The sequence below is a fragment of the Lutra lutra genome, chromosome 3 (assembly GCF_902655055.1).
Source record: "Lutra lutra chromosome 3, mLutLut1.2, whole genome shotgun sequence".
NCBI classification, from domain to species: Eukaryota; Metazoa; Chordata; class Mammalia; order Carnivora; family Mustelidae; genus Lutra; species Lutra lutra.
Genome location: NC_062280.1, coordinates 60,040,474 through 60,051,418, shown reverse-complemented (window position 1 = coordinate 60,051,418; position 10,945 = coordinate 60,040,474). Strand labels below are relative to the sequence as shown.

Sequence of the window (10,945 nt, the reverse complement as noted above, 5' to 3'; positions counted from 1 at the left end):
TACCAGACTTGCACAAATGTATTCCTACTAAGTTCCCAGAAAACTGCTACAAATAGAGAAAACATATCATCTAGGAGTCTGTCAAACATAAAAGGACAAAAGAAAAGCACATTTCTGACAAATACTATGTATTTAGTTTGTCCAGTTTAGTAATGCCCTAAGAGTACAAGTGAACTTGATTTGTATATTTTACTTAAATAATCACAAATTGATTTTTTGGTCATTTCTTAAAATTGCACAGACTTTAAACTGCATTAATAAATTTTACTTTCTTCCTGGGTGAATACCTTTTCTGGAAATAAACATATCATTTGACATTTTTAAATTACTTTTTGTTTCTGAATGCATGCTTAAATAGATCACATGAGCACAGTCCTTGAAATTACACTTAAAGTGGACCAAATTAAGACTCCAATAGTACTGATTTCCCCTTGATGTAATTTAAAATGTGTAAACTGCCACTCAAAATAGAAGTGCAATACCTGACATTTAATCATTTGGCGGTGTTTATAGGCATAGGTGAATTACTGCACTGTTATTTGAACTGGAGCATCTCATATATATGTAACAGATTTTGTATAATACAAAACCTTACAGCAAGCTATTTGAATGTTTATTAAAAAATTCTCAAAATGACATGGAAACACGTTTACTGTATAAATAAAAGCACTTAGATGTTAAGAGTGTATATTATTCAATAATTTATATCATTACAAGAAAACCGGGTGTGAGTTAAACAGCACAAACTATGATGCTATATTCCGATTCCAGTCATTGTTCAACATCAGACTATTTAATTTTTACTTTAGTAATGGATGTCTGTTTACATCAGTTATCTTGAGAGCATCAAAAAGTGAATTGCATTTCAGTACACAAAACCAAATGAAATATTCTCAATGGCTAATATTTGATAAGATTACGTATTTAACATAAAGTGTATAAAAGAACTGGCTGACAAGTATACCGGCCTGGCATGGAAAATCAGTTTCGCTGGAGAAAAGGGTTCTGTGGTCAAAAAAGTTTGGAAAAAAACTAGGTAAATAAAAGTAAACAGGACTTTATGTACCTTAGGCTTTATCAAGCTCCCTGAAAAGGGTGAAAATTTCCTAAATACGTTTGGTCATCGAAACTCCTTCACAGATCTATGACCAAAATTCATAGGAACACCTTTGGAAGAGGAGGAGTCAGAAAATGGTATAGAGAGTTCTAATACAAAGTGCCACCTGGCAGAAACCCATATGAGTAATACCATATGTCATTTTTAAAGTTTTGCCTCAACCATTAGCCTCGAAGTAAGAAAAACTATAACAGAGGTCAGAACAGTACAGCGAATGGATTACCTGTAAGCTGGATGTTAAGATCCCAGGCTGCTAAGTCATATTATCACCCTTATTCAACATGAATGATATGAGTGTGTTTATATTAGTTTTTTCCAACAAGACTTCTAATTCGAATCCTGTATTTTTTTTTTTAATGGTTCAGGTAATACCCTCTCACATTATCAAATATATGTTCGTGGAAAAAAACTTAACAGCCAGAGGACAAAAGTATATGGATTATTTCATCACATATTTTTATACTGCTGACCAAATCAATCTAATAGCTAATTATATAAAGTTATAATGTCAGAATGACTCTCCAATACTTCCTTTCCAGGACTGTTAAAAGTAAAAGTTGATTTAAAATTCTGTGAGTTTGTAAAAAGTTTTCTTTCAAGACACTGCTATTCGCTTTCCAGCCTTTAAGAAACAGAATTTTATAAAAAGCATAATTAATTTGGTCACCAGCCACACTTAAAATCATGTCAATCTGTACTCACATTTTAAGCTGGAAGACCTTCAGTTAAAGTGTAAGAAAAATACATACTTTTTTAATCTTCACTAAGAAAGACTTAGAATGTTTGCCAGGAAAGCAGCTGGATTAATTAGAATAGCTGACACCGGGATCTTAAATGCTAAGGATTTGATGACCACTCTGCAGCTTTCCACAATAATGCCACAGAAACAGGTCGTGGTGCCTATTGTGGTCAGTACCCCCCACATTACAGACCACAACAACTTACCAGTTTATGAATGCTAATGATAAACCCCCAGCCAAAGTTGAGAAAGTCAAACTTACAATTTCTGAACACTTAAACGAAGTGGTAGATTACTTGATTTTTTAATTTTGTAAAGCGTTGGCATTATATATATAAAACAATTTAGCTTCATGAAATACATTGAAATGTTGACATTCTGTTAAAAATACATATCATATCCAGAAAGTTTAGATTTAAAAGGAAGGTGCCATTTTAGGCAATGTTGTCACTAACAAAAAGAAGTGCAGTCATAAAAGGTATGTTTATTAAGAATTTTTTTCCACAGAAGACAAAGAAGCATACTGGAAAAAAAAAATGCACTGATAAAAACAAAGAAAAAAAATGCCTCCTGCAGCCTTATTTCTATAGGTTAATTTATAGTGCACTTAAAGTGATGTAACATAAAATTTTAGGAACTTTCTCTCTTCATAGACAAAGACTAGTGAGTTTCTGTTCTTGAGTTATGTGATCAAGGAATAAACTCTTCTACAAAAATGGCACAAAATCCAGGCTTCTCCTTCTATTCACCTACACAACAAATGACTACGAACAAAATTTCAAAGTATAATTTGTAACCTTCCGGTAAGTATATGTTAACTTTATCTAAACTTTAATTATTTGGCTTCTTATATACTCTCTTGTAAGTACATTCTTCTGGGTTAACTGTGTTAAAAATTAAGGTTAAAAGGTATTTATATCAATTCATCATATACCAATATTTTACAATATTATGCATATATCTGTTAAGTGATAACTTTTCTAAAAGCAATTAATATTCCAAATACAAAAACATTTCTTTTATTGCTTTGAACTGTACACTAAAGTAAAAACACATAGAAAGGGAACAAATTTAATAGGTAGAAACACAGAAAAGCCTCAAAGCTTCAAATTCAAAGTAGTCCAGTTCATTTCTTCCAGGTAAAACAATTCACAGTATTTCTTCAGCTTTCGAATTCTAGACATTCAAATTGCCATAGTACCCTGCAAAAACTAATATATAAGCAAAATCATCAGCTGGTAACAATAAAATGTTTTTGGTTTTGATTAATTATACTCCGTAAAAGCATTTTCATAAGAAGGGAAGTCTTAAATGCTTCCAAGGCTTGTAATGTAAACTGGGATACACCAGTAGGGAAATCCTGACCCTATAACTTCCCTATTACAAGAACAAAACAAAAACCCTGAAACATTGATGTACATGTGAAATATAATTTTCCTATAGTTTCAATTTAAAAAAAATGGGAGGATGCTAATTGCAACCATTTGAAATGAGAAATGAACAGTCGTTACCTGTTATACATAAATATTTCCTCTTTCTCAGTATCGTACAAAAGTAAACTACTCTTTTTAAAAATAATGGTAATTTTGCCCTTAAAAATGATTTCAAAGAGGGGCACCTGGGTGGCTCAGTGGGTTAAGCCTCTGCCTTTGGCTCGGGTCATGATCCCAGAGTCCTGGGATCGAGCCCCGCATAGGGCTCTCTGCTCAGTGGGGAGCCTGCTTCCCTCTCTCTCTGCCTGCCTCTCTGCCTCCTTGTGATCTCTGTCTGTCAAATAAATAAATAAATAAATCTTAAAAAAAAAAAAAAAAAAAGATTTGAAAGATGGGACGCCTCGGTGGCTCAGTGGTTAGGCATCTAACCGGCTCAGGTCATGCATGATTCAAGGCTCCTGGAATTGAGTCCCACATGGGTTTCCTTGCTCAGTGGGGAGCCTGCTTCTCCCTCTGCCTCTGCATCCTCTCCCCCTGCTTATCCTCTCTCTCTCTGACAAACAAAATCTTAAAAAAAAAAATGATTTACCAAAAACATGTCATAAAATTTAAAAGTATCTTTATGTTTAATATAAAGTCAAGTTGGTATTTATAAAGATACTGAATCACATTTGCATTTAGCTGAAAAATACAGATAAAGAATATGGTCTATAAAACATATTATTCCCAGTACTGATACCAGGACTCACTTAAATTTTTTGACAACTGAACACTTCTAGAACATAGTGTAAATATCAGAATACTCACATCATCATATATGAAATTCACAACTCCTTGTTGTAAGTGGTCTCTTCTCCTAAAGAAATCTTCAAACAAACATACAAAAATATTAAAATTTTAAATGTAGTTTCAAATACTTGGTGTCCCTAAGCACTAAAAAATGACTAATTTCATACTTAATTGAAAGTTTTTTTAAGTTTTTATTTAAATTACAGTTAGTTAACATATAATGCAATATTAGTTTTGGGCGTACAGTATCATGACTTAACAACTCTGTATCACCACGTGCTCATCATGACAAGTGCATTCCTTAATACTCATCACCTATATCCCCCATCCCTCCAACCCACCTCCCCTCTGGTAACTATCAGTTTGTTCTCTATAGTTAAAAGTCTGTTTCTTGCTTTGTCTCTTTCTTTCCCTCTTTTTCCCTTTGCACATTTGTTTTGTTTCTTAAATTTCACATGAGTGAAATCATGCGGCATTTGTCTTTATCGTACTTCGCTTAGTTTAATACTCTCTAGCTCTATCCTTGTCTTTGCAAATGGTATGACTTCATTCTTTTTCATGGCTAAGTAATATTCCATGGTATATATACAACATCTTCTTTATCCATTCATCAATCGATGGATACTTCGGCTGTTTCCATAATTTGGCCATTATTAACAGATAATGCTGTTATAAACATTGGGGTGCATATATCCCTTTGAGTTAGTATTTTTGTATTTGGCTAAATACCTAGCAGTGTAATTGCTGGATTAGAGGGTAGTTCTATTTTTAACTTTTTGAGGAAGCTTCATACTGTTTTCCACAGTGGCTGTACCAGTTTGCATTCCCACCAACAGGTCAAGAGGGTTCCCCTTTCTCCATATCTTCACCAACTCTTATTGTTTCTTGTGTTGTTGATTTTAGCCATTCTGACAGGTGTGAGGTGATTATCATATTGTAGTTTTGATTATCATATTGTAGTATTTCCCTGATGATCAGTGATGTTGGGCATCTTTTCATGTGTCTGTTCCAACTCTGTGAAAAATAGTTGATATTTTGATACTGATTGCATTTAATGTATAGACTATGCTTTGCATAGACATTTTAACAGTATCTGGTCTTTCAATCCATGAGCATAGAATGTTTTTCCATTTCTTTCCCATTTCTTTCATCAGTGTTGTACAGTTTTTAGAGTACAGGTGTTTTACTTCTTTGGTTAGGTTTAGTCCTAGGTATCTTATTGGTTTTGGTGCAATTGTAAATGGGACTGATTCCTTAATTTCTCTTTCTGCTACTTCATTTGAGGTATATAGAAATGCAACTGATTTCTGTACATTGATTTCTGTATCCTATGACCTCACTGAATTTGTGTATCAGTTTAGCAATTTTTTGGTGGAATCTTTCGGGTTTTCTTTTTCCTTTTTTTTTTTTTTTTTAAGATTTTATTTATTTATTTGACAGAGAGAGATCACAAGTAGACAGAAAGGCAGGCAGAGAGAGAGAGAGAGGGAAGCAGGCTCCCTGCTGAGCAGAGAGCCTGATGCGGGACTCGATCCCAGGACCCTGAGATCATGACCTGAGCCGAAGGCAGCGGCTTAACCCACTGAGCCACCCAGGCGCCCCTCTTTCGGGTTTTCTATATAAGGTATCATGTCATCTCCAAATAGTGAATGTTTGACTTTTTCTTGCTGATTTGGTAGCCTTTTATTACTTTTTGTTGTCTGACTGCTTGCTAGAACTTCCAGTACTGTGTTAAATAACAGTGGTGAGAATAGACAACCCTGTCTTGTTTCTGACCAGAAAGGAAAAACTCTCAGTTTTCCCTCATTTTGAAGATGGTATTAACTGTGGGTTTTTCATACATGGCCTTTATCATATTGAGGTATGTTCCCTCTAACCTACTTTGTTGAGGTTTTCTGGTTTTGTTTTTGTTTTTGACCATAGGATGTTGTATTTTGTCAAATGTTTTTTCTACATCTTTTGAAATGATCGTATGGTTCTTATCCTTTCTTTTATTAATGTGGTGCATCACGATGATTGATTTGCAAATAATGAACTACCCTTGCAATCCAGGAATAAATCTCACTTGATCATAGTGAATGATTCTTTTAATGTGCTACTGGATAAAATTTGCTAATATTTTACTGAGAATTTTTGTGTCCATGTTTATTAGAGATATTGCCTGTAGTTTTTTTTTGTTTTGTTTTTTTTTAGGGAAGTTTTTATCTGGTTTTGGTATTAGGGTATTGCTGATCTCATAAAGTAAGTTTGGAAGTTTTCTTTCCTTTTCTATTTTTTGGAATAGTTTGAGAAAAATAGGTAATTCTTCTTTAAATGTTTGGTGGAATTCACCTATGAAGCCACCAGACCCTAGACTTTTGTTTGTTGGGACTTTTTTTGATTACAGATTTAATTTCTTTGCTGGCTATTAGTCTATTCAAGTTTCCTATTTCTTCCTGTTTTAATTTTAGTAGCTTATATGTGTCTAGGAATTTGTCCATTTCTTCCAGGTTGTCTAATTTGCTGACATATAGTTTTTCAAAACCTTCTCTTATAATTGTATTTTTGTGGTGTTGGTTGTTATTTCTCCTCTCTCATTTGTGATTTTATTTATTTGGGTCCTTTCTCTTTTCTTTTTGGTTAAGTCTGGCTAGAGGATTATCAATTTTATTAATTTTTTCAAAGAAAAAACTCCTGATTTCCTTGATCTGTTCTGATGTTTTAGTCTCTCTATCATTTATTTCTGCTCTAATCTTTATTACTTCCTTCCTTTTCCTGGCTTTGATTTTCTTTTGTTTTTGTTTCTTTCCTAGCTCCTTTAGGTGTAAAATTAGGTTGTTTATTTGAGATTTTTCTTACTTCCTGAGGTAGGCTGGTTTTGCTGTATACTTCCCGTTTAGGACCACCCTGCTGCCTCACAAAGATTTTGGACCACTGTGTTTACAACATTTTCATTTCTGTCCCTGTATTTTTTTTATTTCTTGATTTTCTGGTTTACCCATTCATTGTTTAGTACTATGTTATTTAACTTCCATGTCGTTATGGCCTTTCCAAGTTTTGTAATGTGGTTGACTTCTAGTTTCATAGTGTTGTGGTCAGAAAAGATGCATGGTAAGATTTCAATCTTTTGGTTACTTTTTGAGGCCTGATTTGTGACCTAATATGTGATCTATTCTGGAGAATGTTCCATAGGCACCTGAATGTATACTATGCTGTTTTAGGATGCAATGTTCTGAATATATGTTAAGTCATCTGGTCCAGTATGTCATTCAAAGACATTGTTTCCTTGTTTATTTTCTTTTTAGATGAGCTGTCCATTGATGTAAGTGGGGTGTTAAAGTCCCCTGCTATTACTGTACCATTATCAATTATTTCCTTTATGTTATTATTTTATATATTTGGGTATTCTCATGTTGGACGCATAAATATTTAGAATTGACAGATCTTCTTATTGGACTGTCCCTTTTATCATGATATAGTGCCCTTCTTCATCTCTTGCTACAGTCTTTGTTTTAAAGTCTAGTTTGCCTGACAGAAGTATTGCTACTCTGCCTTTCTTCTGACATCCATTTGTGTGGTAAGTATTTCTCCATCCCTCACTTTCAATCTGCAGGTGTCTCTTATAAGCAGCATATAGATGGGTCTTATTTTTTTATCCATTCTGATACCCTTTGTCTTTTGACTGGAGCATTTAGTCCATTTACATTCAAAATAATTATTGACAGATATATATTTAGTGCCACTTTATTACTTGTTTTGTCATTGTTTCTGGAGAATTTCTCTGATCTTCCTTTTCACTTTTGGTCTCTTCATTGCACTCAAAATTATTCCTTTAATATTCCTGCAGGGCTGGTTTAGTGGTCATGAACTCCTTCAGTTTTTGTTTGTCTGGGGAACTTCTTCTATTCTGAATTATAGCCTTACTGGATATAGTATTCTTGGCTACAGAATTTTCCTATTCAGTACATTGAATAAATCATGCTACTCCTTTCTGGCCTGCCAAATTTCTGCTGAGAAATCTCCAGCTAACCTTTGGGTCTTCTAAGTTAAGGACTTCTTTGGTTTTGCTGATTTTAAGAGTTTTTCCTTTATCACTTACATTTTTACAAATTTAATTACAATGTGTCTTGGTGTGGCCTGCTTTTGTTGATTTTGAAGGTAGTTCTTTGTGCCTCCTGGATCTGGATGTTTGTTTCCTTCTCCAGATTAGGCAAGTTTTCAGATTTTTCCCCTCCAAATAAATTTCCTGCCCCCTTTTCTCTGTCTTCGTCTAAGACTCCTGTATCACGAATGTTATTGCTTGATGGAGTCACTGAGGTCCCTAAGTCTATTCTCATATTCCGTAATTTTTCTTTCTCTCTTTTATTCACCTTCATTATTTTGTCTTCTAGGTCACTAATTCATTCCTCTGCTTCTTCCAGCCAGCTGCTCATTGCATCAAGCCTGTTTCCAATCTCATTTATTGCATTCTTCATCTCTGATTCTCTCTTAGCTCTTTTACCTCTGTGGTAAGGGTCTCACTGATGTCTTCTATTCTTTTCTCAAGTCCAGTGAGTACCCTTATGATTGTTTTAAATTCTCCATCAAGCATGTTACCTATATCTGTTTTGCCAGGATCTCTGGCCGTGGCCTTATCCTGTTCTTTCATTTGGGATAAATTCCTCCATCTTGGCATTTTGTCTGAGTCTCTACCTACTTCTATGTGTGAGAAAAGCCACTTGCTCCTGAAAGTAATGGCTTTATGAAGAAGAGGTCATATAGTGTCTAGGGCCTGGCACTTTATGGAATGTCTTTGGTGTGTGCAATATATGCTCTGCTCTTGTGTTTTGGGTTCTCTATCCTTCAGGCCACTGCTGTGGGCAGTGTTTGGTCCTTGGCCAGAATGTAGCAAGTTTTAACTAGGTATGCTCTGGTCTGCTTATGAAATCAGACCTAACACCACCTGTACCAGAACTGAGGCCCTGCAGAACTCTCTAGTTGGGAGACATGGTATGGGCAGGAGCTTGTACTGGTCTTCTGGGGGATAAGCCAACCACACTGGGACTGAGGCAAGCTTGACTGAGAAGGGCAATCCTGCCACAGTGCAGGGGTGTGAGGTTTGGTATAAACATTAGGGAGCCAAGTGTCTGTGTTGCACTGGTTCCCGCAGATGGCTCTGTGTTTAGGCTAATGGGCAGGAGAGGGAAACGACATGAATCAGCTCCTTTGTTCCTGGAGAGGTGTCTCCAGGAACCCTGCCTCGCAGGGACATGCTCTAAGAAGAGTGAATACTTTCCTCGGTGTGCTCTAAGCACACCTTTGGAGAAATGTTCTTGTGTGTTCCTGGATGTTCCTTTCTCTTATTGCCCTTCTCTGTGACCATGGATTATTCCTCTCTGCACACTCATGATCCATTTCTCCCCTAAACCACATCTCTGCTCTTCTCACCTTCTTTGATGGAACCTGTTCTCTCCCTTTTGTTGTGGAGTTTGTTCTATCAATCTTCAGGTCAGTTTCTGAGGTATTTAGGATGACTTGATAGTTAGCTAGCTGTGTTTGTGAGAAGAGACAAACCCACGGTTTTCCTATTCCACTGTCAGCTTCCCTCTCTCTCTTTTCATTCCCAATTAAATCAAGTGATTTCATATCCTGGGCAACTGAGACATGAAGAAAACTTTCCAAAACTGAACCGTAACAATTTTCCACTCTTCATATTACTAAATTTTTAAAGCCTTAAAAGTGATTAGATTTAACAGTGAATAAAGGTGAAAAATACATATATTACAAACTTGCAGAAGAAAATGAGAGATACTATTCAGAAAAATAGCTACATAATATTGCACCCACTTTTAAATGATTAAAATACCTGTCAATGCTCGAAGCTTCACACAGCAAGCAACATAATCATCAAAGAAGATTCGGCCATTCTTGCTGTACCGTTTGACAATAGCAGTTAGTGTTTGAGGACTCAACCTATAACCTAGAGAAAGGAAATTATACATTAAAACTTCTAAAACCAAACACCATAAGAACGCCACAATATTGCGTTTTCTTTAAAAACAATCATAAAATAAATTTTCAAAATTCAATCCATAAAAATATATACTAGAAACAAAACATATTCACATTGAAATTTACCAAAGGTTTTATTACTAATAAAGTAAGAAACTGGTTAAGTGGTATATAAAGATCACAATTCTAGCTTTCTAATGAAGACAACACTAAGAAAACAATTTTTTGTGCATTTTTAAAATATATTTTGATTTTTAAATAATGTCCGGAGTATTTTATAGATTTTAATGCTTCAGTATTTCAATTCTGTAATTTTATAGTTCTTTAAAGAATATCAAAGCAAAGATTGTTAGTAAATCTTTGCTACCATTCAAATTCTGTATTTCCTTTTATTTTTTTTAAGATTTCATTTATTTATATGAAAGAGAGAGATCACAAGTAGCAGAGAGAAAGGCAGAGAGAGAGAGAGGGAAGCAGGTTCCCTGCTGAGCAGAGAGCCCGATGTGGGACTCGATCCCAGGACCCTGAGATCATGACCCAAGCTGAAGGCAGCGGCTTAACCCACTGAGCCACCCAGGCACCCCCTGTATTTCCTTTTTTAAAAATTTTTCATGGAAGTATAATTGGCATATAAAATTAGTTTCAAATGTACAATATGATGATTCCATAGCTGTATATATTGAAAAATTATTACTACAATGTCTAGTTAATATCTTCAACACAAAAAACTCCAAATAATCCAATTAAATATGGGCAGAGGACCCAAACAGACATATTTCCAAAAAAGACAGTTGGCCAAGAGACACACAAAAAGATGTTCAACATCACGCATCATCAGGGAAATTCAAATCAAAACCACAATGAGATACCCCCTTACTTCTGTCAGGATGGCTAGAA

The 10,945-nt window shown here is 35.0% G+C and overlaps 1 protein-coding gene across 5 annotated transcripts in view; it reads right to left on the bottom strand.

Moving 5' to 3' along the window:
• Nucleotides 1-2,320: 2,320 nt before the first annotated feature.
• GCA (grancalcin) overlaps nucleotides 2,321-10,945 on the bottom strand; it is a 48,856-nt gene continuing 40,231 nt past the window's right edge. For all 5 annotated transcript variants that reach the window (XM_047721930.1, XM_047721929.1, XM_047721931.1 and 2 more), the window contains 3 exons: nucleotides 9,903-10,016; nucleotides 4,097-4,155; nucleotides 2,321-3,067 (listed from right to left, as the gene is read on the bottom strand). In XM_047721930.1, the coding sequence (XP_047577886.1) occupies nucleotides 3,041-3,067; nucleotides 4,097-4,155; nucleotides 9,903-10,016 (200 nt within the window). In that variant the 3' untranslated portion in view covers nucleotides 2,321-3,040. The remainder of the gene's footprint in view (nucleotides 3,068-4,096; nucleotides 4,156-9,902; nucleotides 10,017-10,945) is intronic.